At 43.3% G+C, this 27409-nt stretch overlaps 1 protein-coding gene across 1 annotated transcript; it reads left to right on the top strand.

Moving 5' to 3' along the window:
- Nucleotides 1-141: 141 nt before the first annotated feature.
- Nucleotides 142-25567, top strand: prkcg (protein kinase C, gamma). The gene is made up of 17 exons (XM_047598107.1): nt 142-8718; nt 9773-10019; nt 13933-13964; nt 14087-14169; nt 15093-15204; nt 15820-15948; nt 16063-16219; nt 16468-16669; nt 17165-17362; nt 19199-19372; nt 19620-19711; nt 20183-20245; nt 20400-20538; nt 21810-21890; nt 22080-22187; nt 22987-23127; nt 23910-25567. Exons 2-17 carry the CDS (start codon nt 9778-9780, stop codon nt 24069-24071), a joined length of 2115 nt encoding a protein of 704 aa, XP_047454063.1. The 5' UTR covers nt 142-8718; nt 9773-9777; the 3' UTR covers nt 24072-25567.
- The last annotated feature ends 1842 nt before the right edge of the window (nt 25568-27409 follow it).

Genomic DNA, 27409 nt, shown 5'->3' with positions numbered 1-27409 from the left:
GAGCAACACACCTAAGATTCAACTCTCAACTTAATCCAAGTCAGATCCACCTGACCAGCTCCATTTCCTCTACAACACACAGATTTGTTTTTGCTGATCAGAACAGAATTTTAAACAGACCTGACCCCTGATGCAGCTTTCTGGGAACTCATCCATAGAGCTGTGTAGAATGATATTTGCACTGATAGCCCTGTGGTTTTTGTTGTTGTGTTGTTATTGGTTTTTTAAACCTCATGGGCAGAATTCATTATATCGGGAATAGACAAAATCTAGGTTGAAAAACACAGGGACATATATAAATATGTCTTCCGCCATCCTGTTTTTTTTTTTTCTGGGGAAAAAAAAAGTCTCTTATTTGTTTCTCAAAGTTTAAAATGTGTTCACAAGCACAGTTCAGCCAAGTATGAAAACATCTACAGTACCTGACACATGATATTCTGCAAGAGTGTTGAGGGGTCCTTAAATATGTTTTGTTCTGCTCCCTGTGCGACTGCAATCTTCTAATTAGCCATGCTTTGTCAGAGTGATGGGCTAATGGCTAATTGCATTGTGAGGCCTCTGTGTGTACATGCAGTAATGACTTAACGCTCTAATAAGATTGAGTTACAGGCAGTTGGCTCATGGTGTCCCCAAACACTGATCTGAGGTCAGTGTTATGCTTTTTACTCTAATGACTATGATGGGACAGTGGAGAAGATAAACTGATCCTCCATCCCCCGTGTGGGATTTCTATCGCTCACATTGTGTCCCATCGTTTATCTGAGAGATTGGTGCAGTTAGATGCCAGCAACAGTGGAGTTTTCATTTACCATTTTTATGGATATGGATATTAAATACAGGAATACGTTTTTATTTTATTAGGGATACATTTCATCTAGTGGATGCTTTTATCTTCAAGTTCTGAAACATGTATCGTCTGGGTAGGTCTGTTGATGAATAGCCGAGCACAATACAGCAGTCTTTTGCCCACCTGCTTGCTTTTCTCTCCATCCACACTTTTCCTCCCTGCTACAGCGCCTCCCAATCCTAAGTCACTTCAGTTCGAACTCCACGGTCACACACATGCGCGGGCACTGGAAAACGCACTCTCAGTATGGTGACACACACATTACTGAGCGGTGTGTGGGAATGGAAGGTGTGCGCCACGTCCCTGCTGAGGTGCAGCAGATTGATCCTGTACTGATCTACCGCCGGCTCCCTGGGGATTTGTAACGCATGTCTGCGATGCAGGGCTTAACACTTGCTCGCTCTCTTTCCGTCGTTGTCTCTCTCATTCTGCCTCTCTCTAGCGGCAGTAGTGTTGACTCTTGCTATGCAGTGCAGTGGCTTGATGCTCCTACATCTCTCCACCCTCCGTCTTTGTCAGTGTTCTTCCAGCAGTACAGTGGGTTCCCTTCATATTTTTCTTTAGATTTTTCCTTCACCAGCTCACCGTGCTGTTTTCTTCATATATTGCCTTAACTTATTGCTGGTTATCACTTCCTTTAAGTCATTCTGTCTATTTTTCTTTCTGCTGCCTTTTGTCCATAATTTCTTTATTGTTTATTTCACTGGTATTTTGGTGGCTGTCCCACATGATAAATGAACAGCGTGGCAGCAGGAATATCCATGTCTACCTCTATATAATTATTTCATGTAATCTCCATCTATCTGTGTATACCTACACACTCCATTACATACAGTACATGCAGGAACAGTGATCTGTATCGCTTTATCATGTGTGCAGCGCCGCAGGGCTTTACAACTCATCAGCTTGATCTCTGAAGTTGAACTTCCAAGCATCCTTTCATCTTGTCCCCCACACCCACCGCCAGCTACGCAGCCAATCTCTTGCTTCCATTTTTGCATGAGCCGCACTGGGCCACAACCAGGGACAAATGAGCTAAGTGACCCACAGCTGATACCACACTGTTTGTTTGTGTGCGTTAAAGAGAGAGAAAGAGAGAAAGAGATAATATGCATGCAGATGTGTGTCCTTTGTTTCCGTTTCTGTGTGTCTGCTGCATGTTTGCACGCCTGGTTTTTTAAAACCACCCCCAGTGTGGTATTTGGTTTGTTGTAATGGTAATGAGCGCAGAGGGTGTTTACGTAAATATACAAATACCATTTTTAATGCAAATTTGTCTGCTGATTTGGATTAACCAGAAACGCAAGCTCCATATTTTCTCTGTTGTTGTTCTCGTGGCGTAAAAGGGTCCAAACCACATCTCCAGTGATACCCAGGGGAGAACAGGAAATATGCCATCATATATTTTTATATTATAATAACAGGCAGAAAATATTTTTAGTGTATACACACACACACACGCACACACACACACACAATATAATCCCATCTCAATTTCCCAGTGCTAAGGTGAGGTTTTAACAGCGTCTCCTCAGCTCAACTAACATACATTTATGCCCAGGGATATTTGTACAGTGACACAATCTTCATCATTTGGACTCTGCATGCAACCACACTGGATTTGAAATGAAACAACTGAGATGCAATGGAAGAGTAGACTTTCAGGTTTAATTCGAGGGGTTAAAAAAAGTCTCCTGCTTTCAAGAGCTCAAACGTAATTGGACAAATTAACATTACCACAAATCCTTTGCAGGCAATGGCTGCCTGAAGTCTGGAACCCATGGACATCACAAAAGCTCTGTTTCCTCCTTTGCAATGCTTTGCCAGGCCTTTACTACAACTGTCTTTAGTTGTTGCTTGTTTGTGGCTCTCTGCCTCTGCCTAAGCAAAATGAAATGCATGCTGGATTGGCTTGAAATCTGGTGATTGACTCAGCCAATGCAGAATATTCCACTTCTTTGCCTTAAAAAAACTCCTGGTTTGTTTTTACAATATGTTGTGGGTCATTGTCCATCTGTACTGTGAAACACTGTCCAATAAACGTTGCTACATTTGAGCAGAAAGTATATCCCTATATGCTTTAGAATTTATTTGGCTGCTTCTGTCTTCTGTCACATCATCAATAAACACTGGTGACCCAGTCCCATTGGAAGCCCTGCATGCCTGTGCCATCACACTGTGTCCACCATGTTTTACAGAAGATGTGGTGTGCTTTGGATCATCAGCCGTCCCAATTCTTCTGCATACTTTCTTCTTCCCATCATTCTGGTACAGACTGATCTTAGTTTCTGTCCAACGAATGCAGTCCTAGAACTGGGCTGGCTACTTTTTTTTTTTTTTTTTTTGACAAAGTGTAATCTGGCCTTTTTTTGAGGTTGATGAATGGTCTGCACTTGTATTTACTGTCATAAAGTCTTCTGTTTATTATAGACTTAGATACTGATATACCTACTTCCTGGAGAGTGCTCTTCATTTGGGTTAATGTTGTGAGGGTTTTTTTCTTAGTGGAAATGATCCTGTGATCATCAACTACAGTTGTTTTCGGTGGACATCCAGGCCTTTTTGAGTTCCCAAGATCTGATGATTTGGCCACTAACATTTACAATTTCTTCTTTTTGTTCAACCTAAGGATGGTCTGTTGTGGTTTCAGTGAGATCTCCTTTGACCGCATTTTGTGGGCTCATAGCAACAGCATCCAAATGCAAATGCCACATCTGGAATCAACTCCAGACCTTTAACCTGCTTAAATTACGATGGGATTAACAAGGGAATGGCCCATGCAGCCCATGAAATCGCTTTTGAGTTAGCTGTCCAATTACTTTTGGTCCCTTGATAAAGAGGCGACTACATATTAAAGAGTTTTAATTCCTCCCCCAATTTGGATGTGAATACCATCAAATTACAGCTGAGAGTCTACACTTTAAGCTCATGTTGATGATGTAACTGTATCTTGAACATGTTTTGGTACACAGCTAAAATAACAAAACTTGTGGCAGTGTCCAAAAATATATGGACGTAACTGTAAATATTCCATCTGAATGAAACAGCGAAAATGTTTTTTCAGTAGCGTTGACCAGGGAATGTTTGGTGTTTTCTGAAAATTTAAATGAATAATCTTAAATAGTTCTTGAGTAATTTAAATTAATATTATCATCTCTTCAGTTCTATTCTAATATTTTGTGCACGGCCTGATTGTCAGAATGGAAAGAAGCTTTGTATGTTAACAGTCGTTAAAAGAAATAGAGAGGCAGCATCAACAGGAACAGGAGTTTGCTGTTTTGTGCGGCCAGCATATCTGAAGCAGCATTACCACCACATCTAGGACACAATAATTATTCATAATACATCCTCGTTTGCCTCTCTGTGCGTGTGTGTCTGCATGTGCGTGTAATGCCACCTGCCTAAAGGGATTTCATCCTCGAAAACTGGGATAAAGATTAAGATATCCTCAGACTTTACCTTGTTCTCCCCTCGCCTAATTATCCAATGGCTCCCCTTACCCTGAATCTCCTGCCCTCCCTGCTTTCATCCTTCCCCTTGAGCATATTTTGTTCACAGCCTCCTCTTCCTCCCTGCAGCAGTAAGAAAGGTTTTTGCAGCCGACAGCTGAGGCTTTGAGTTCCTGTTAGTATTTTGCACATACTGTGAATAGTAATACGTTTTTTGGCTCACGTGCCCGTTTTGCTCATGTTAGTAGATGACCTGCTGGCTTGGCCATGGTCCTAAATTCATTACAGTCAAGGCCTGAAACTCAACTGTTACACAGTGGACACAGCATCTGCCAAACATCAGTGTTGTGTTTACTAAAATTGAAACATTACAAAGCAGAAAGAAAGAAAAGAAAGATTTTAACAAAAGAATGTTCTGTCACATGCTTTTATTAAATAATCTGCAAACCACGGTCTGTGACTTCACCTGGTTAGATTTGCACAAAGGTTTCTTTTTGCCCACATGGCTTCCCATTTCAGCACTATTTGTTGTCGCAATGAGAGGCAGGTCAGCAGTAAAATAAATATGCAAGCTTATTTGCTTCTGCTACTGAGAGTTTGTAGGCCATGTTGACAGACACTAGTCGCCTGCCAAACGTCTCATCTGACTGGCGTGGAGGTTTGTTGCTCTCTTCCAAAAACGCAGTGGACCACGCTTCATTAAAAAAGCTAATAGAAGCTCTACCCAACAGAAAACCAATACTGGCAAACAGAGCCAATTTGGTTCTGGAGAGACAAATTTAACATGGAGATATGATTACCTCTGACACCACTTTTCCCCCGATTTCGCAAACAACAGTTAGGCAAGACAATTTACCTTAATTTCATTGGAGGAGAAAACCAGTCAGCCATCCAGCCAGGTTTGAAGTCAGTGCTTGGTGCAAGTGAGCTCTCGTTAGACAATAATGGATGCATGTAATTGGTAAAGTGCTACTCCCCCTCACGCCACCTCCCCCTCAAGATTCTAGCGAATCAGAATTTTCTGTTTCATTAAGCCATGGTCAGAAATAATGAGATAGCCATCTGTAGACTGAGAGAGAGAAAAAGAGAGTTGGTGGAGGGGGAGGGGGGTTCAGTGGTGTGTTCTTCACTGATATCCTCCTTCCTTCCATTTTTCTGTTGTCAAATGTCATCTATATATTTCCTTTTGTCCTCAGGTCTCCGTGGGCTTTATGGCCTTTTCCCTCTGCTCTTAATCATGCTGGCTACAATCTGTATGTTTTCCACGCTGCCATGTGTGTACGTCTTATTGGTTTACAACCTTCACGTGTTATTGTCTGGCTTCACACCGGCTCATTTTTTTTTATAGCTGGGGATCAAACACTGTAAAGCATGCTTCAATAGGCATGCAGAAGCGCACTGATACTGGCACTTTAGAGGGACAAGTGCTTACTCATCATGCTGCGTGGAGAAGGAAGCATTGTGAGCCATTTATGTGTTTTGTTTTTCACTGATTACTGAAGAGTGCGTGGTTTACAGCTCATATTTTTGTCTCTCTCTCTCTCTCGCTCACTCTTGCTATACAAGGACATATTCCTCATTTATTTGTGACAAGAGAACAAGAACATGAGTCATCCGAGATAAGGCTGATGAGGAGTGTGAGTCTTATGGGCCAGAAAATGACAGTAAAGGCAGTTCTACAGTATAGAGACAATTCTGGTGGCGGTTTGTGCGAAGGGAAGCCCCCTATCATTTCCAATCAGCTGCTGGTTCTGCATGACTAATGTTGAAACGGCATATATCACTGTCAGATAGGGCATGTTCACACAGCTTTTTTCTCTCCTTTTTTTTTTTTTTTTTTTTTTTTAAATAAAGACACACAATGATGACAACCACAAACACACACTTATGCACACTAGCTCACTCTTATCTTGCTGCCTGACACCATTTTGCTCTCTAACAATCTTGCTAATTATAATTGTTAATTAATTCTCTGGCAGTGTCCTCATCAGGAGACTAATAACCTACATTTCCATTAATTAGACCTTCAACCCCCCGCTCCCTCTCTCAGTCTCTCCGTCCCACTCCAATCCACCCCTCTGTCCCCTGCCTACCTGCCTCTCTGCTCCCGCCTGCTGCTCCCTTCTCCCAGGATCATCAACAGAGCCCATGCACACGCGGACTGTGATTAATTGTGTGTGTGTCGGCTGGAGTATTGCTGACACTGTGAGGACAAACGTTTGTTTACACTGCCAATTTGCGGAGACTCGTTCACATTTGATGGCGAAAACGCCAGAGGCATTAATGTTTTAAAGGAGCATCCTGGACTCTCTTGCTGAGAGTCAGATGTAAATATTAACGCCGTTCTCATGTTTAAATCCTAAATGAGAAATTGCATCTTGCAGCTGGTTATCGCATCTTAGCATAAACACTGGAAACAGAGGGCTAGGCCGACTCTCTAAAAATACATCCACCTACCACCAGCTCGCTAATTAACATGTTATAGTAGTCCAAGTCTACGGTGGTTACCTGGCAACTCGACCGGTGTAAGAAAAATCCTGTGGAAAAAAAAAAAAAAAGAAAAACTCCAAAAGAAAAGCAAATCCTCTTTACACTCTGCTTGCAAACAAGATCTAAACAGTTGTTTTGTGAACTTTGGAGAAGCAGGTTGGTGTTTTTTATCATGGTATAAAGAGGCCGTTTCCAGTCTTTTGCTAGGGCAAGATAAACAGCCGCAGGACTCAGCTATTGGCCAAAAAAAATAACTATTAAGCACGCAGTATCTCCCAACATGTCTCACTATTCTTTTAGGATTTGATTTGCACTTAGCATGAAAGAATGAATGTTATTCCACATATAGGTTTGCAACAGGTGTTTGCCCTTATTGGCAACAGAAGAGCAAAGGGACTGATCTTGTTCAGGAACTAATGCTGCTGCTGTTGCTGAGGTGTTGGTATCTTAAATCTCAAAAATGCTCATTTTGTCTTCTTTAACTTGAATGATAGTGATGATTATTTAATCAAGACTAAAAGGAAATAGATACATTTTGTCTTGATAAAATATATCTTAAATGCTTTGCAGCATTTAAATCAAATGACTTGGTGTTTTCCAGCAGATAGTTTATAAGTTAATTGACTTTGGACTGATCAAAAAACAACAGCAAATTTATCTGTCTGCCTATATTGAGACCGGTTTGTCCGGGTTAACACAGCGGCCTCCTGTGTGTGTGTGTCTGTGTGTGCGCGCGTGCTCCCACGCTGATGTGAGGACATTTGTGTCCCAGTCCTCGCTTTATTAAGCTGTTTGTGGTTTGAGCCTTTTTAGGGTAAAGGTTACTATGAGGTCAAGGTTCAGGCAGTTTGTCGCGATGTTTAGTTTTAGGGTAAGGGGCTAGGGAACGCATGATGTCAGTGAATGTCCTCATAAAGGTGTGTGTGTGTGTGTGTGTGTGTGTGTGCGCGCCTGCCCTTGACAGTATGTGGTTGATCAATAGACGAACAGCCCCTCTCTCATGATGGAAACTACTCTTCCCATCAGGCTTTGCTGACCTGGTTTCAGTGCAGAGTGGAGCAGTGTTATCGTGTCACCACTTACCCTGATCTCAGAGAACTGAAACGCTGTTAACATCCTGTAGCTGTACTGTTGCAGAATTAACAAGGCTGCTTATTCTACAGGCCTGTTGATCCTACGGTCTCTCGGACGGACTGCAGACTCCAGCTTATCTGCACTTTCAGCTAACTAGCATTTCCCGGCTCTCCATCTCTGAATGCTGAATGCTCACCCTTATTTTCCTCTCTCGTTCCTCACTCTCCCTCTGGCACAAAAGACAGTGAGAGACAGTTGGCACTCGCTTGTCCATACTGTATCGGTGGTGGCAAAATGGCAGCTTCTGTCTCATCCGTCCTCTTTCCTCTGCCTCCCTCACCCTCTCCTGAGAGAAGTAACCCAGATTTCAAAATGAATCGCTGCCTATTCCCCTCAATCCTTCTCCTCTCTCTCTTCCTCTTCCTTTATTTTTTCTTCCTTCCTCCCTCTCTCTCTCTCTTTCTCTCTTCATCTCTCGTCCTCTTCCTAGTAAAACAGAATCAATCTTGGAAAGAGAATACCACCACCTCTTTATCTCGTCCTCCTCCTCACCCTGCCTGTGGGTTAACGGATATATACCACTTCACTCCTCTATCTTTGGTTCCTAGAAAGCTCCGGTCTCTCAAGCTGCTTGTTGCTCGCCCGTTTTCTAGTTCTGAGCTTTTTTTCGTCTTTGTACTTCTTCTCTTGGCTTTTCTGTTTTTTTTCCCTCCCTTTGTTCTCTTTTTTGAGGTGACCAGCTACAGGTGTGTCACCTTAGCCCTTCATTTGAAGCAGGCCAGCCGAAAAGAGGAGGAGAGGAAGAGAAGGAAGCGGTCTTTCGGTTGAGACTTTCCTCTAACATTACCACAGATTCAGGTATTTAGTCTTTATTATCTTTCTTGTGTGAGCCTATGTCCATTCTTTGAACATACTTTTATTCTTGTCATTATTTTGCTAATTTCTGAGAACTGTGCTGGTTTTTCCTACCGTTCTCTGCTTTCACTCGTTTGATTGATTTATTCCTGCCTCTTTGCTGAGACATCATCATTTCATCACATTCTCTTTTTTTTTTCTGCCACGGGGTTTTGCTGTGGGCTTATTTATTTATTCATTAAATCTCTGTTGGTGTTTCATTTATCATTTAGTAGCATGCAACGCTTACATCCCTACCTCTCCCGGTAATATTTGCAGTTTTGCACTTTTTCCAGCGCTTCTCATTCCCCAAAGATGTGCACACATTATTCTAGTCCAAACTTTTCTTCCTAAATGGGACTAATTGCTATTAAGGACAGGCAGAAGGTTGAGAGAGGATACAGGCTCTAATATTGGAGCAGCTGGTGGTGGTGGTGGGGGGGTTGTTGACATGGCAACAGGAGGTACAGTTGACATAATGACCAGGGGGTGGGGGGTAGTCATAGCTGCGAGGGAGATGGAGATATAAGGGGTAAAGAGGGAGGGAGATGTAGGTAGACAGTATTTGGGACGCACAATGAGTTGCACTAATTGTTTGGAGTCTCTGAGTCTCGCAGGACAATTCTGTCTCTGTACATAAATTAACCTCCCTGTCTCCTTAATTTTACCCCCATTTCCCGTTTCACTCTTTACCTGTCGTATTCCCTGCGCTCCCTCCATCTCAATCTCCATCTCCACTTCCGGTCCATTCATCCGTTCTCGAGCTTTCTCTTCATCGCGTCACTCCTGCACTCCTCCCTACCCTACATCTCGTGTGCCATTAATACAACTCCTGTCGCTAACATGACCCATTACACTTTTCATCCCTCCTCCCGCTCCTCCTCCTCGTCCTTGCTTCCTCCTCTCTGCCCTCTTCTATATTCAAGGTCTTTCGCCTGTATATCTCTAAACCCTCCTTACTGACGTCCGTCATCCGTTCCCCCTCTCCCTCTTCTCGTCTTTTTGTCGTTTCCTCCAGGCGTCATGTCTACCCCAGTTTCCCCTTCCCCCTCCCTCTCGCCATTGACACTGGCCTCCCCTACATCTGCGACCTCTCCCGGTGCTTCCCCTCTGCCCTCGCCGCTCTCCCCCCCACCCAGGGTGCCGGTGTTTCAGAGGAAGGGGGCGCTGAAACACAAGAGGATCGTCGAGGTGAAAGACCATCAGTTCACCGCCCGCTTCTTCAAACAGCCCACCTTCTGCAGCCACTGCACCGACTTTATATGGTAACACGCACACACGCAAATTCACACACAGCTGCACATTTACACGGAAACCACCCCAGCAGTTCATATGCTACCTCCTCAGGCGTCCCACCGCTCCATCTAGCGCTGGCTTTCTCTGCACTTTTCTCTCTTTCACCCATCCCAGCTGCCAGCTGGAGAAACTGCCCACACTGACCTGACCTGATCACATAACCTCACCTCCTCACTGCTGCCCACATGATCCAGAGTTACTTTAGGAACTTCACATGTCCCCACGCAAGCAGACACACATGCATATAAACACAGTATACGTGAACTATACTCCAGTGTAAAACTTTGCACACATGGTCGTAGAAACATGTGCAGACAGACACATGCAGTAGCAGTGGAGTAAATATCCAGATCTTAAATGAAAAACTGAAATGAGTGTGTCCCTTTTAAAAATGTGGGGGCCTAATAAGGAAGAGGTTTAAAATATACTGGTCAAAACTGGTGCAGCAAAGGCTGAGGAATCCTGAGTTTTGATTTCCTCTGTAGTCTTCTACTAGAAACATATGCCTAGTATTTGTAGGTCTGAATCTGACTGTGATACTCCTGAGACGTCACAAAGCTTATTTTCAGACTAAACTGCTCCAGGGTGACAAAATGCACTGCCTGGCCAAAAACAAAAAGTCGCCACCTGGATTTAACTAAGCAAATGGGTACGAGCCTCCTGTTGGATAATTACTGCATGGGTGATTATCTTTCAGCTGGAAACAAGTCATTTAACCCCAGCTGATGCAGTGAATGGCTTCTCATTTCTTAAACAGCCATGTTGAAAGACGCCTCCGTGGGTGTGGAAAAGATGTTGGTCTGTTTGAGAAGGGTCAAATCATTGGCATGCATCAAGCAGAGAAAACATCTGAGGAGACTGAAGAAACTAAAATTGAGTCAGGAACTGTCCAGTGCATTATTAGAAACTGGCAGGATGGTGGGAAACCATCGTCTTCCAGGAAGAAATGTGGTTGGAAAGAAATCCTGATTGATGGTGATCGGCAATCACTTAAATGTTTGGTGAAATCAAATCAAAGAAAAACAACAGTAGAACTTAGGGCCATGTTTAATAGTGAAAGTAAGAGCATTTCTGCATGTACAATGTGAAGGAAACTCAAGGGATTAGGACTGACTTGCCTGAAGAACAACATTAATCAGTGAGGCTAACCAGTATAAAAAGGCTTCAGTTTGCCAGGGAGCATAAATATTGGACTCTGGATCAATGGAAGAAGGTCATGTGGTCTGATGAGTCCTGTTCCTGAGTGATGGGGCATCAGGGTAAGAAGAGAGGCAGATGAAGTGATGCCCCCATCATGTCTAGTATCTACTGTACCAGCCTGTGGGGGCAGTGCTTTGATCTGTGGTTGATGCAATTGCTCAGGTCCAGGTTCAGCAACATTATACCCAAAGAATCAGGTCAGCTGACTACCTGAATATACTGAATGACCAGGTTACTGTGAAATAGTGGTTCAGGGAGCATGAGACAACATTTTCACACATGGATTGTCCTCCACAGAGTCCAGACCTTAACCTCATTGAGAACCTTTGGGATGTTCTGGTGAAGACTATGATCAGTGGTCAGACTCTCCCAACATCAATACAAGATCTTGGTGAAAAAATAATGCTACACTGGATGGAAATAATTCCTTTGACATAGCAGAAGCTTTGTGTTGAAACAATGCCACAGTGAATGTGTGTTATGATCAAAGCTAAAGGCGCTCCAACGAAAGTGTGTGACCTTTTTCTTTGGTGACAACTTTTCTTTTTTTTTTTTGACCAGGCAGTGTACGTTGCACAACTGGTTTCCCAGACAGAGAATTAGTATTTTTAACACATAAACTCAACTAAGCACCAAAAGATAATTCTAAAATGTAATCTTTTTCACGATAATACAGTTTATTTGTGTTTAGTGTTAAAAGCCAAGCAGATGTTGTCCAGATGGTATCAACACGTGGACATAATATTTAGTTGAAAACTCACTTCCTCTTTATGAACTCTTTAAATTGAAATGTGTAGAAAATACGCAAAGCTAAAAGTAGGGCTATTATTGTTGTTCATGAGAAACTGTCATTCAGACATGTGTTTTTTACTGGAGGACAGTGATTGTCTCTAAATCTTAATCTGCAAAGTTTTCGTAGGTGAACTGAATGAAAATAGCAACATTACTTTTAAAACTTTCAAAAAGTTGAAATTGTCAGGTAAGATGCCAGTGCCTAAAGATTCATTGTGGACATGTGACATGCAGACACACTGATATTCATTCAAAAAAAAAAGAAAAAAAAGATGTGTCTTCTGCATGGACAGACAGCATTCTGTGGGCCGTCCAGTGCAGCCATGACAGTGAGTCATTATGTGTGAGCGGCTGTGTGATTGTGAGTGTGTATGTGTTTGGACATATGGTGGGGGTGTGCGGCGGAGGCAGGACGCTGAATGTGCCAGCAGCCTCTGGGTATCTTTGAGGACATTTCTCCAACTGGCTGCTGTCTTCCTGTGGTAGCAGCACTTAGTTCAGGGTGAAAACTCTCTTCCTTCACACAAGATGTCAGAGCAGCAACTCTCAACCTTGGTGTCAAAGGCCCTTGGGAGATTTGTAGATTAATTAAAGACTAAAACAATCGCTTTTTTTAATTTATAAATGCAAATATCTTGTTTATTAAGTCAAGGGGTAGTCTTTTACCTTGTCTGGGTCCTTTAGTTAATAACGGACTTAAATTATCAGATTAGAATAAAGCAAGCGTCACAGTTCAAGCTTATCAACATAATTACTTAAAAACACTGGTGTAATACTATAAAATCACTGACTAAGATGATGCACTATTAACCACAGATTCAATGGTTTCTAATTCTGATTTGGCATAGCTGGAAAAGCAAATCCATTACTAATAACATTAACATTAAGAGCTCTTCTGGTTAAGTGTCTCAGTAAGCCATGCCAGTGAGCCAGCATCTATAATACCAGGAATCTGAAAGTGAAGCAGCTAAATGAAATTCAGCTATAATTCATTTTATTATTTACCCCCGGGTTGGCTGTTGTTACACGTCAAAACGTCTTCTGTGAAAAATGCGCTTGTTAAACCAAAGTACAGGGTGGGTTCGTCTGATTTTTTTATTTTTTTTTTTGCAGCAACTTTTTATTTAATTACATGCATTTGGGAGTTTATTCAATCCATCATTACATTTAAAATGTAGTTATTCTCTGCACTGAGTTTCTTGTGGTATCTGACTGGCATGTATCACCGTGAACGCTCTCCGGTCCGTATCTGGTTGTCTAATGCTCTCTGCTGGTCAAAAGGCAGAACTGGCCCCATACCCTCAGTGCTGCAGATTGAGACTTCTTCTGAATGCTGACCAAGGATCAGATTACCCTCTGCAACCGCATCTTTAATTATCACTCAGGCAGATGGTGAACTGATTGTAGATCAGTGATTATGGTCCGTTTCCTGTGAACCCCCGGTCCTCTCCAGTACGACTGTAGAGGAGCGCTGCCTTTTCTAAACCTTCTAATCAAAACTTGATTCACAGCAGGCAAGCTGCTGAGTGGACTCTTTAGTCAATCAATGGCTTTAATTATTCAATTAAAGCTCTAAGGAGACACTGAAAACTTGCCAACAGTGCAGTTCTGGAAACAATAATTGTGTTTGTGTTGTGCACACTTGACCTGGTCAGCAATGTGGCTCAGGAAGACACTCAGACTTCACACGTAATGACTTTGTTTATCAGGTTGATGTGGTCTGTGTTTGTCTTTTGGTGACACAGGGTTTGTTCTCAACTTAGATCTGTCGGTTGGGTTTGTGCAACGTGGTATAATCCAAGAAAACAATCTCTGCCTCAGAAGTGAACCAACTAGAACTAGAGAATCTTCTCTTTTTTTTGTCTTAATCCATATTCCTTTCTCACTCAGGGGCATCGGCAAGCAGGGATTCCAATGTCAAGGTAGAGATAAACCAAACTTATTGCTTTTTTTTGTCACTGTTTAATCCTCTCTGATATATTTCTCTGAAAACAGATTCAGTTGTGAGACCATTTCCACTTTTTTTCTCTCTCTCTCTCACTAGTTTGCAGTTTTGTAGTCCACAAAAGATGTCATGAGTTTGTGACCTTCACTTGTCCTGGATCTGTGACGGCCCCCAGACCCGATGTGAGCAGATGTGTCAGTGTATCCGTCACAGCGCTTTTGCTTCTACGCTCTCCTCTTTCCGTTTTTGTCGAGATTTACACCGTCATTATCATGTATAGAGATCCGCTTGTTACCGCCGCCATGTGACTCATCTGTCAGTCCATACATCCCTCGCAGCGCTCAGCCTCGTCCCGTCTGTGACGTCTGCATTCATGTCATGTCATCGCACAGGCGTCGGAGATGCAGGGAGTTGGAGATAGAGTGAGTGAGTGTGTGTGTGTGTGTTGGGGAGGGGTGGGGGGTGGGGGGCACAGGTGGAGGGTGTTGAGGCACTGATAAGAGTGAGAATTAGAGTGGGGAGAGAGCAACAGACTGCTCAGTCTTTCTCTTTGTGACAGTTTTAGGATTTCAGATAGATTCGTCTTGTGCTCGTGTTTCTTTCTCTGCCAGCCAAATAAACTGCCTCAGAATTGAGGTCAAGGGGAAAATGTGTGAATAACTGTGTGACTGTGTGTGTGTGTGTGTGTGAAAGAGGGTGAGATAGTCAATGGAAGACACCCACACGCACACACACCGAGAGAGAAACCAGGATGACAGTGTTTTTAAATAGCGACTCAGAGCGACGAGGGAGGGAAAACAGTTTGGGAGAAGGTGGCGTATGAAGTGCGGTGGTGGGGTGGTCTCATGAGCTGAAGAGAGACAAAAATTATTCATCCCTCCCTGCACAGTATACACACACTCGCACACATGCAGCCTTGCCTAGATGCACTGCATGTCCTCTCCCTGTGGAGAAACCTAATTGGTTTGTCCATGAATACTATCGCATCACCTCTCCACTAATCATACTCTGCACGTACTTGTGTGTGTGTGTGTAAATGTGCATATTCTCAGTCTGTGTGTGAGAGAGTTTTCAGCGCTGCTTGTGTTTTTTTGTTTTATTCCAGGACCTGAAGAGTCGACACACATTTAAGGTCCACACGTACTCCAGTCCGACATTCTGCGACCACTGCGGCTCGCTGCTGTACGGCCTCATACACCAGGGCATGAAATGTTCCTGTGAGTTTCACCACAGAACGCCTTACAGTGCAGTACAGTAGAGTGATAAATCTCTATGCCTGTGTAGTTATTATGCTGCAGGGACTACAGCCCGTTCACATGAAACATTAAGAAGGAAAGCTGGTGCAGATAAAAATGATTCTGCCTTTACTCTGTCTCCACAACATATCTTCCTTTGGACTAGTGGGAAGAAAATCATTTAGTTTGATGATATCTGCACTTAATATTAAATTTAAAAGTAATTGTTAGACTGTAAGTAATCAACTGGGGAGGTATAATGGCGAGGTCTACTATTTACAATATTTAAGTGTTTTCTAATAAATCTGTATGTTTTGCAGTACATACGTTAAAAAGCTTTTTGTCTCTAATACTGATATTTCCACTTCAGGAGCACAGTTGCATGCCTATCTATATGCTGTGAGTTTTCATAAGGGGGTTTGTTCATGTGATATTCATAGCCTTTAATAATAATTTAAGAAAAAGGAAATCTATCTAAATCTGTGCATAATTACCTGATTATTCCTCATTTGCATGTTGAAAAGTTTTCAAATTTCTGTTCCCGGCATCCATGCACGGGCTGGTTCTTACTTCATTTCTGTAACTCTGCACGACGAGGTTGTGATATGAACGTCCATCGGCGGTGTGAGACCAGCGTCCCCAGCCTGTGCGGCCAGGATCACACAGAGAAGCGCGGAAGAATCCACCTGACCATCAGAGGAGAAAAGGAGGACGTCTATGTTACAGGTGAGAGGAGCTGCTGGATGATAAAAAAAATAAAAGTGTTTCCTAATAGCAAGATTGCACAGATGATGAACAAATCCTCTCTGCGTTGTTTCTGTAATTCTGCTTTCTCTCCAGTGCGGGAGGCTCGTAACCTGATGCCCATGGATCCGAACGGTCTGTCAGACCCGTATGTTAAACTGAAACTGATTCCGGACCCGAAGAGCCACAGCAAACAGAAGACTAAGACCATCCGCTCAACACTCAATCCAGTCTGGAATGAAAGTTTCACTTTGTGAGTCCTGATAAACTTTAATCAAAGGTGGAGTTTTACAGAGGTAGCACAGACTTTGCTGTAAGTAAAATGAAAAGTGTCACAAATTGGTATTACTCAGTCATTTATCGATTGTGTTAACGTTTTCCTAGCTTTGCATTTGCGTTTTTTGATAAAACAAATAATTTTCCTGCTGTATATTGTTGTGTGTCTTACGTACTGGGCAAACGGTCACCACTGAATGTGGCTTTTCGTGTCCAACCCTCCAGCTCAGTACGCGGCCACCAGTGGGACAGGCGTCTGTCCGTGGAGGTGTGGGACTGGGACCGGACGTCTAGAAACGATTTCATGGGAGCGCTGTCGTTTGGTGTGAGCGAGATCTTCAGGCGTCCCATCAGCGGCTGGTTCAAACTGCTGGCCCAAGACGAGGGAGAGTACTACAACATCCCTGTGCCGGACCCAGACCTGCAGGTAGGAGCGGGTCTGCTTTATGATGCGCATGGAGACATCGGGTGGCCTTCATGAGTAACAAAAACAAAATGAGAGGATATTTATGCCTGTGTTCACCAGAGACCGGGGCAACCTTTTATTTTTTCACCATGCTAATGACCATTTATCCTTAGACCTTGGCATCGCCTTTATCAGCTTATAATTACTTACATCTAATAAACAACAGCTGCCATTGCTCACACTGGGTCAGGGTCTTGAACTGGCCTCCTGCCTACAATTCAGTTTGAGAAAAAACTTGGAAGATTTATGCTGGTGTTGTTCTTGAATAATTAGATAATAAATTATACCGAGTGCCCCGTTTACTCTGTTACACTCTTCATCCACCAGAGTGCAGAATTGTTCTGCCTGATTATAATTCAGAACCAGGGGCAAGAAGGGTTTTGTGTTTGTTTTTTTCTCACGTGCATGCTCGTACGCCTCTCTCACCTCTCGAACCACCTGGCTCTGTTCCTCCAGGAGCCTCAGCCAGATGCTACAACACCCACTTTGCCTCCAGTGATGCCCGCCCCGCTTTCTGAACCGTTCCCTGTGGCGCTGTCCCCGTTGCCCATCCAGTCCTGTCCACCTATTCACACCTCAGGCCCCAGCAAAGCCAAAGTGAACATCCATGACTTCAACTTCCTCATGGTGCTGGGAAAAGGCAGCTTTGGCAAGGTAAATACAGCAGCCCCTGAGATGAAATGTCACCTTTTGTACACACAATCAGCACCTCTGATAGAACAGCTGTAAGTGATATCAAAGAGGCCATTCATGCTGAAAACAACAAAGATTATTCCTGGCTTTAAATAATTTCTTCTATCGACGGTCTTTGACCTTTAAGTGGCATTTCATGCCGCTGCTCCTGGGCACAGCAAAGCAGAACAAGCTCCTCGTCTGTCCGTCTACCGCCAAATGATTCATTTAACCCTTAGCTTCTTTTGTGTTGTCAGCAGGCGCGAGGCTCAGGCTGTCAGGCTTCCTGCGTGCCACACAGGCAGCCCTTCTGGACGTGTTCATTTCAAGGGAGCCTCTATTCTCAATTTCCTCTTTAATTCCCCAGTAGATGAGGCATAATGAAGAGAGCAGAGTTTTGAGTCCTTTCTCCTTTGAAATCCCCCTGTGCTGTTTCATAACTGTCAGAGGAGAGTCCACAGAGGACAGGAGAAATAGACTCGACTTACGTAAGATGCAAGGGAGGAAAAAAAAAGAAAAAAAAAACGACCCAAGAAAGAAGGAGAGACAGACCCCGGGGCTGCTGGGTGAGGGAAAGTGAGAAAGAGACAGAGGAAGGAAGATGGATTATTGTGCAGCGGAAAGTGGCAAAATGACCAAGAGGAAATGGGATAACAAGAACATAAACAGGAAAAGGTACATGTTACTGAGATTTGTAATGTACTAAAGGCTGGCATGTCCCTTCCTATGTGAGTTACTTTGAAACCACAAGACAGAGCAGGAGAAACAATCACAGAGAAACACAGACACACACACAGTAAATGTACACTCTGCTTTATTCAAGAACACCTCTGTGCAGTCTCATTGATTTGTAAAAAAAAAATGAAACTGTAATTTTCTGTGCCGTTCACCACTATTTGAAAGTAAAATGAGATCCTTAATCTCCACTAGCCGGTGACCATTACACCGCAGCCAGGGGGCCCTTGAGACAATTTAAAACGCTGTTGTTGTCAGCATTTTCCAGTGCTCTTGATCACATCTTTCTCACAGGAACCTGGGCCGTGTGGCTCGCATCGTGGAAAATTATAGCATCAGTGGCACTCGGGGCAAGCCACTAGCAGGCAATTTCATAGGAGTGCGACAAATGCTGCTTAATGTGTTTTTAATGTCGGGTAAAAAAAAAAAAAACACGAGAGCTGCTTAGTTCATTTATTTTTTTCAGTCATTTAAGACATTAACTTTAACTAAACGTCAGTTATTTCACCAATAAGGGATTTTACACATTTTAATGGAACTTTCTGTGCGTGACTCGATGAAGTTTTACCCTGAGACTTTATTTCGCAAATTACTCGGAATACTGTAAACGTGCCTCAAAAGCTGGTTTATGAGAACAGTGGAACCAGTTTATCTTAACTGGAGCACCTTGTCACTCATAACACAATGACCTAAAAACAGAGCATTACAGTACAGTACGTGCGGTACATCTATTTGGAGTGAGCCTGAGTGAGAGGTGCGTTCAAGAATTTTTAACACCGTTGAGCCTCGATGGATTTTGTGTTGAAGAAGTGAAAGGAAAAAAAAAACAAAAAAACAACTGCTCCAGGTCGGTTGTACAGGTTGTGTTAACTTTGAGAGAAAGTGTGAAAAAGAGAATTTGAAATTTTAAAACTTTGTGTGCTTTCTTCACTTGGGTGTAGCGTTGGCTATTGAAAAACATAGTTTATTTATGAACCCCTGCAGTTTAGAGGTATTCGGTAGCTCCTTCAAAATTCTTCGTGTACGTGTCCTTGTTGCCTCACCATCTTTCGCCCCCCTCTCTCTCTCTCTCTTTTGGCGTAGGTGCTGCTCGCAGAGGAGCGAGGCAGCGAGCGTCTGTTCGCGGTGAAGGTGCTGAAGAAAGACGTCCTCTTCCAGGACGAGGACACAGAGAGCGCTCTGGTGGAGAGGAGGGTTCTGGCGCTCCCTTCCCGCCCTCACTTCCTCACGTCGCTCTACTGCGCCTTCCAGACTGAGGTGTGTAGGTCTGTGTGTAGAGGGTACGCGGGCTTCCTAATGGACCTCGTAACTTTCATTAAATTGTTCATAAACGCTCTTGACATTTTGGCTGCGTAGTCGCCCCCAGAGGAGTTGTTTTGGTGAAATGATTAGCTGGCTTTCTGGAACGAGGTCCTAACGAGGCTTTTAACAGATTGCTTTTTAATTTGGACAAGGGCTGACTGGCACGAGAAGATTTTCACATGCGTGTGCTCTGATTCTGCAGGACCGACTGTATTACGTGATGGAATATGTCAACGGAGGAGACCTGATGTTCCACATTCAGATAGTTGGGAAGTTCAAAGAGGCTCATGCAGCGTATGTAGTCAAAAAGCTCCTTTCATTCACATTTAATCACGTCCCTCGTCCATGCTGGCTCTTTTCCTTTATTCTCCGCCTCTTTGCACACACACTTATCTCTTAGCCCGGTTCATCATGCCTGGTGACGACTCCAGTACCAGGCCCCTTCTCTTTCCACTGGCTTTCCTCCTCCCACCAATCTCATCTTTCCATCTGCTCTTCCCTCCCCATGGCTCTTCATCTAATCAATAATCTTTGATCAATGATCTGAAACCACGCTGCTACTCATTTCCATCTTTCTTTCTTCGTTTTCTTGGCTTTCAACTCTTTGGTTGCTCTCCCTTTCATCACCCCCTCAAACACCATTCTCTCGCCTCTCTCCTCTTGTCATCATCTTTTTTTTTTTTTTTGAATTAGCTGAAAGCCTTCGCCAGTTCTCTGAAAGATAAAGCAGCCAGTAGTGAGTGTCCTTCCTCGCCTTCCCTCCAGGTTTTACGGAGCAGAGATAGCGGTGGGCCTCTTCTTCCTCCACAGCAAAGGCATCATCTACAGGTGAGGCAGAGAGCCTGGTTTGGCCCTGTCACTGTCACTGGCACAACACAGACACGACACAGATTTATCATATCTTTTATAGGTAATGACTGTTGTAAAGATGTTATCTATCGCAGTGACTCATACGCGTGTGATCTGTCTCCTTCTTTCTCAGGGATCTGAAGCTGGATAATGTTCTGCTTGACAGCGAGGGCCACATAAAGATAGCTGACTTTGGGATGTGCAGGGAGGGCATGTTCGAGGGCGACACCACGCGTACCTTCTGCGGCACCCCTGACTACATCGCCCCGGAGGTACGCCGACCTCCGCCCTCAGTCCGTGGTCCACGGTCCTTCTTGAAAGCTCCCTTATTTGTTCCTCAGATCCTCTGTTTCCCCTCTTCGTTCGCTCGACCTGTTTTGCAGAGCTGTGAGACAGCGAGTCGCTTCGCTGTGACTCCTCCCGTCTCCTCCGTCCTCCCTGACCTTGTCAGCATTTTTGAATAATTAGCTTTACATGATTCAATTAGCCGTGGTGTGTGTCTGTGCTATGAGATTGTTACATGGAAATCACTACTGCCCTTCAGAGACCTTGAAGGGCAGTAGTGATACCAGCTTTCCTGTCCTCTTACTCCGGGCTTTATTAAAAGAAATGGCTTTGCAGTGCACTACATATATGCTTCCATTATTTATGATAAGGGACAATAGCCACAAAATGAACTTCATATAGGGCCTCAGCAATCTCAAGTTCTCAAATTGAAGTTACAGCCGCTTTAGTATATAATTCCCGTTCTGTTTCCCCTGGCAGTGTTTTAGTGCCAAGCTGCACTTGAGGAATATTAAGAAAAAGAAGGATTTTAGTAATAAAGAACGCTCGCCCTTGGTTGGTTTTGACATTGAAATTAATATCATCAGCCGTAATGAAAAAGGTTTTTTTGCTCTACACCCTTCTGATATGCATAATCTGTCTGCCCGTGTAACATTTACCCCTTGAACAGTTTGAAATATGTGCGTGTGCCTCTCTGACTGAAGCGATCATAAACCGTTTATTTCAGACGACGCGTCAAGGAGCTCATCTGGAAAGATTCAGGGGAGAGAGAAAGTGAAGAAGTGATTGTTGTGCACATCTTTAATATGTAAACACTGCCATGGAACCCCTGGGTATTGACACTCTTATGTAAACATCCATTGATTCTCCAGCATCTGCCATTTTGGAAGAGATACAGTATATTTCCCCAGGGGCTGGGAATTGTTCCCTCGTGCCCCCACTACACAACACCACCAGTTCCACGCACGCGCACACGAACACACCGGGGAAACAAACAAACACACAAATGCACAGACACAGAGTCCTGTGTTAATTATTTCTGAGCTCATTCATACGTTTACCCTCCCTAATGCCACGCTCTCCTCTGTCTCTCCCTCTGCTTCCAGCCCTGCCGTCTCTGATAGCCGCGTGTCATCCAAGCAGCCGACTGCTATAACTCCGCTTTCCCTCATATTCCCTGTCCTCCTTTCATTTCCTTATCTCTGCCCTGCCATTTTTTCTCCTTTATCTCCTCTCAATTTCTCTCCACCCTCTTTAGATTGTGGCGTATCAGCCGTATGATAAAGCAGTGGACTGGTGGTCTTATGGAGTGCTGCTGTATGAAATGCTGGCAGGACAGGTAACACTCAGCTTAATCCTAACAATAGACCTCTGTGCACAGGCACTTAAGCCTCGAGTGCTTGTCCTTTGTAATCACTTCAAAGGGTTTTCAAAGGAACTTTAATTTCATTACATTTGCTATCAATTTGCCCACAGTTCTGTTGTTAAACTGTTTTTCAACTTCTCTCGCTTTTTTCCCCCCTTCAAGCCACCATTTGATGGTATTGACGAGGAGGAGCTGTTTCAGTCCATCATGGAGCAGAGTGTCACGTACCCGAAAAGTCTTTCTCGTGAAGCTGTCGCCATCTGCAAGGGAGTGAGTCCGTTTCTGTTTTTTTTTTTTCTCCCCACATAACTCTGAGCACACGATCGAATCAGAAAATGAAATAAAACTGCAACATTTGCATTTGCAAAAACACATTTAAAAATCATTATCCACCCACCAAAGGAATAGTTCTGGAACGAGTGTGACATTATTCAGTCCACCTTTCATCTGTTTGTTGAATATGTTGCCAGTGACCTTAACTTAATTGAGGGTATACGGTAGGATCAGGGGAAACAGCTGGCTCGGCTCTAAAATCCTCCACCGTATGTGAAAATCCTGCTATTTCATATATTTTATTCTTGTATCAATATAAGAATGAAACAGTTTAAAATAAAGACTTGTTATCTTTTGGCAGGTCATATAATATTTCTTTGTCACTGCAGTGATGTGATAGTAGAAGTCAGGGATTATTTTTATGTTCATTGAGCTGGTATTCTGTTTTTGTTCGAGAAGACAGATGCTGAGGAGCTGTTCCCACCTGTTTCCAGTCTTAACGCTAAGCTAAGCTAAGCTATGCTAAGCTAAGCTAAGCTGAGACGTTACTTGCTGTGGCTTTGTAATAAGCTCAAAGACAACATTTCTCTGCAAGAAAGAAAAATAAGTGAATTTCCCCAAAAGCTAAACCTGTCCTTTAAATTGAAAGAACATTAAAGATATAAACTAAAATAACAGTACGTTTTATTACACTTGAACAATACATTTGTATCATACACATTAAACTGGGGCTGAAGTAGTCTGTCAACAGTTTCTTGCCTGTTGACACACTTTTTCTTCGTCGTCCTTACCCCAGCTCCTGACCAAGCATCCGGCCAAGCGCCTGGGTGGAGGAGAGGAAGCAGAGAGGGAGATCAGGGAGCATCCGTTCTTTCGGTGGATAGACTGGGACCGTCTGGAGAGACTGGAGATCCCGCCGCCCTTCAAACCTAGAACTGTCAGTGAAAAGATGGACTTTCTTTCTTTCTTTCTTTCTTTCTTTCTTTCTTTCTTTCTTTCTGTCTTTCTATCTTTCTGTCTTTCTTTCTCCAGGGACACTTTTAGGGAAGTGGAGCTGTCACTTTCTTTCATCTGCCTCCGTTCTCTGACTCCCCCACTGTCCCTCGGTTCCCTGCATTTTTCCCCGCCGCCATCTACACTGCGTTGGCCATTTCATTCCCTCTTCTACTCTACGCTCAAACAGCACTGGCTCCCCCACCACCATCTATTTCCTCGCTTTCATCATCTGTGCTGATTTCCTAGAGTTGGGTCTTGAGCGCTCAGGAACCGACAGTAAAGTCGTAACAGCGCGGACCTTCTGACCCCGGGTTCACGCCCACTCCTCCCATATGCAAATATATGTCATCATTAGCTTGCCTCTCGCCAGTTTGCTGGCCTGCTGGCCAATGGAAAGGTGTGCCTTGAGTGAGCTGAATATGCTCAGGGGTTAGAGGCCAGGCCCATTAGCCAAATGAGATTCATATAATTCATCAGAACGGCTGTCATGTGCTGCTATGGAGCCGGAAGAGAGATGCGAACATCTTCACTCCTACAGTAGGTGTGGCTTCATAGAAAGAGGAAACGAGGGTGTGGGTGAGAAAAAGGGATACGCGGATGAATTCTTCTTATAGTTTCACCGCTTATGATGTTGTGTTTTTGGTCAGTGGGAAAGATCTTAATGTGGATGTAACACTCAAATATCAATTCACCCTTAATACCTGCCGCCTTCTTCTTCATCAGGGTGGGAAGAAAGGTGAGAACTTTGACAAGTTCTTCACGGCGGCTCCGTCAGTGCTCACCCCCTCCGACCCGGACGTACTAGCAGCCATCAACCAGGAGGACTTCGAGGGCTTCTCCTTCCTCAACCCAGACTTTGCCCCCTCGCCTCTCACCGCTGTTTGAAAATGGCTCCCAGACTTCCTCCGACAACTTTTCTCCGTTTACCCTGTTATCTTTTCAATAGTAGTTTTATAGCAGAGAATTTGAACATGAGAACTAGCAGTAAGTATTACACTTCTCATAGCCAAATTCTGACGTTTACATGAAAATGCCAAGACACCTTGATAATCATGCACTCTTTGAGGTATGTCTATTAACTCACTAGTCACAGAATGTGTATTAGCACTCCAAACAGAGCCAGTATTATGGATTGCCATCTTAGAGTTTTTTTTATAAGACATCTCTTAACTTGTCATAAGAGTACTGTTAGTATGAACCTTATAAATTAATCTCTTTGCATGTGTATTTTTTTTAGAACTAGATGATCTGAGAAAAATATGCCTGGTTAACTTTTTAAATCGTTTAAACTTATCCTTTGTTGTGCCCAGTTGTATTTTTCAAGTATGGGTTTGGTTTAACTGACAGCTGCACTGACCCTATAGTACATGTTTTTATTATTTTGCCTTTAAAAGGGTTTCTTTAAAGGTATTTCAACAGCACTAAAATGTGTCTTTCCAAATATTTATCTCACCCTATTTGTCTGTGGGTATTTGCTATGTATTCTAGCTAAATTACACTTTGACTAAGAAGAAAAATGAGCAGGAACCCATTTTCATTTTCGTTTTTTTTTTTTTTTTTTTTTTTTTTGAAAGAAAGCTCTCCTGTGAAAGCGCTCAACCAGACATCTCTGGCCTGGCTTGACCTCTCAGTTGAATGTCACAGCGCTGACTTTAGAAGGTCCATTAAGATGCTTGAACAACATGTGACACTGACTGCAGTGCTGCCCACACAGCTCACGCTCACAATGTTTGACTCTATTGTCACTGGAAGGAAATCCTCACATTACTGCTACAGTTTTAGTCAACCACTCTATAGCACATATCATTTTTATTTTAACTGTGCAGGCACTTCATTCATATAAATTTAGTCGTGTGTACCATGAAGCATTTTGCTGCGTAATGACGTACTCAGCATTGATTGGGAGTAATTAAAAGCAAAGCTCTCAACTGGGACTGGTCAATACATGGAAAAATAATAGCAGGGCTGTCATTAAAGACTCTCTGAGCAGGGTAGGTGGCGGCAAACTTAATGTTCAGTTTTTTTTCCGTCTTAGTGCTCTCTTATCTCACAAGCCAGCTGGTCATTCACCCAGAAATATGTTTATTTCTTTAGCTCCTTTGTCACGCTACCTGTTTGTTACCCAGATGAGTGAGATCAGCTTTAATTTATCAGCCCCTTTAATTACGGCCAACTGCAAAAGGTTAGCTCAGCTTGAGATGAAGTCAAATGTCACAGCTCACAATCCTTCAATGCGACAGATACGATAGATGATGATCAACCATAGATAATACAGTAGACAATAGGTAACGTATGTCTCTGTTAGTTTAGTTGACTTTATTTGTTTTTATGTGCTGCGAAATGAACATCAAAATAAACTAAAACAGATCCTGAAACACGAACAGCAAAGTGTCTCCTTGTGTGATATTGTGTGAAGCTGCTGAGAAACACACACGCACAGCCTCTCACTTTTTCTTCTCCACGCGCCTCCCTGTCACGCTCACTCCCTCTCCCTCACTTTCACACGTACTCAAAAGTGCAATCTCCAGCATGTCCGCACACTCCGACACACACATGCGCGCACACGCTCACACAGGGAGAAGATGCTGACCCCTCTGTTTGCGGTGGTGCCGTAGTTGTCGAACCAGCAAAACCACCTCTCAGGCATCTCACTTTCACTCCCTCCTCTCCTCCAGCGGCCCCAGCTTCCTCCTTCTTCTCCACCTCCTCCTGCCCCCACCTCCCCTGCCCACTTCCCCCTCCTCCTCCCTCTCCTCCTCCTCCTCCTCACTCCTCCTTCCTCCTCCAGGCCCTCCAGCATCATGATGGGACTAATATCCCAGTGGAGATCTGAGTTATAACAAGTTGACCTTCACATTAAAATCTCATCATCTTCCCATCTCCCTCTCCACCGCCCTCACCTCCTTTCTATCTGCCCTTGATCTCCCTCTTCTCTTCTCCGTCAGTTCCTCACTGTAAATGTGTTACTACACTGTTTTATGTCATCTCCTATAAATCACGGTGTCGGACTTTATTGTCGTTAGCGTCCGATATTGACTGTTGATGCACACATCTCGTCTTGTCTTGTCCCTGCCTCTACATCAATATTATGATCTGCTTTACTCTTGTAGATTACATTTTCTCCTAATGGTGTTCAGGCCGTTATTGGTTGGGAGGCATGTAGGGAATAATAAAGCTAAGCTAAGTGTGGTCCATTATTAGCTGGAGAAATTTAAACTCATCTTAAAGTGTATGTTTACCGTTAAACATTTAACTTTTGGAGAAAGGACAGTTTCATTTAAATCTAAAAACTATCCAAAACATTCATATTATTATTATTTTTTTAACGTCTGATATTGACTCTGGTTTAAAACTGCTCATGCAACCCTCTTTTCTTCAACCTCTCCATCATCCGCCTTAGTGTAACTAAACCTCCAGTACTCGCTGGTTGTAGTTGTGTGTGCAGTCCATCATTTACTCTCGCTGTGACATGATATCATCCCTCCTCTTCGGTTCTGCCTCTTCTCTCTTCTCTGTCCTCTGATTCTAACTTGGCTCCATCTCGCTTTCTCTTCCTCTAACTATCTCCCTCTCTCTCCAGCTCATGCCCTGAGGTCAGAGTGTGCTGTAGACTATTGATACCGTTACTAAAAATATAGTATTCCTCCACCAGCCAGCTAAAAATAGGGTAAGGGACACGGACCACAGGAGACAAAGGAGGGAGGGGGCAAGAGAAGAGAGGGAGGGAGAGGTTACTAGCCGTGCACATTAGCTGGTGTTGTCACGACGTGGGGTTAAACGAAACTGTTTAACCCGTTTTCACTATCAACTATGTTACTGAGGACAAATGATCTGGTGTTTCTTAATACTGGAAATCTGGGATATTTGAAGATTTTCTTTACCTTTGAAACTTTACATTACATTATTTGAAATTTGTGTTTTTGTATTGCCTGGGTTATTGTTATTCTATATGTAAGCGAGTGAAGGGATACACTGTAGGTTTCATGAAATTATTCATAACTTTTAATTATGAGAAAATAGTAAGTGTTTTCATATGGCAAGTTTTGTACAAGTTACTGAAATTCAAGGGGAGTGAAGAGATTAAAATTAAATTACAGTTTTTTAAACGACAGTTAAAACGTGTTTGCTCATTATACAACATAACTATTACTCAGCTAGGCCCACACCACAATGATATAAAAAAACAAAGACTCATAGAACACAAATACTTAAAAAAATAATAC

The sequence above is a fragment of the Mugil cephalus genome, chromosome 11, assembly GCF_022458985.1.
Source record: "Mugil cephalus isolate CIBA_MC_2020 chromosome 11, CIBA_Mcephalus_1.1, whole genome shotgun sequence".
In the NCBI taxonomy this organism is placed as follows: domain Eukaryota; kingdom Metazoa; phylum Chordata; class Actinopteri; order Mugiliformes; family Mugilidae; genus Mugil; species Mugil cephalus.
Note: the sequence above shows the minus strand (reverse complement) of the source record. Positions and strands in the feature narration are given on the sequence as shown.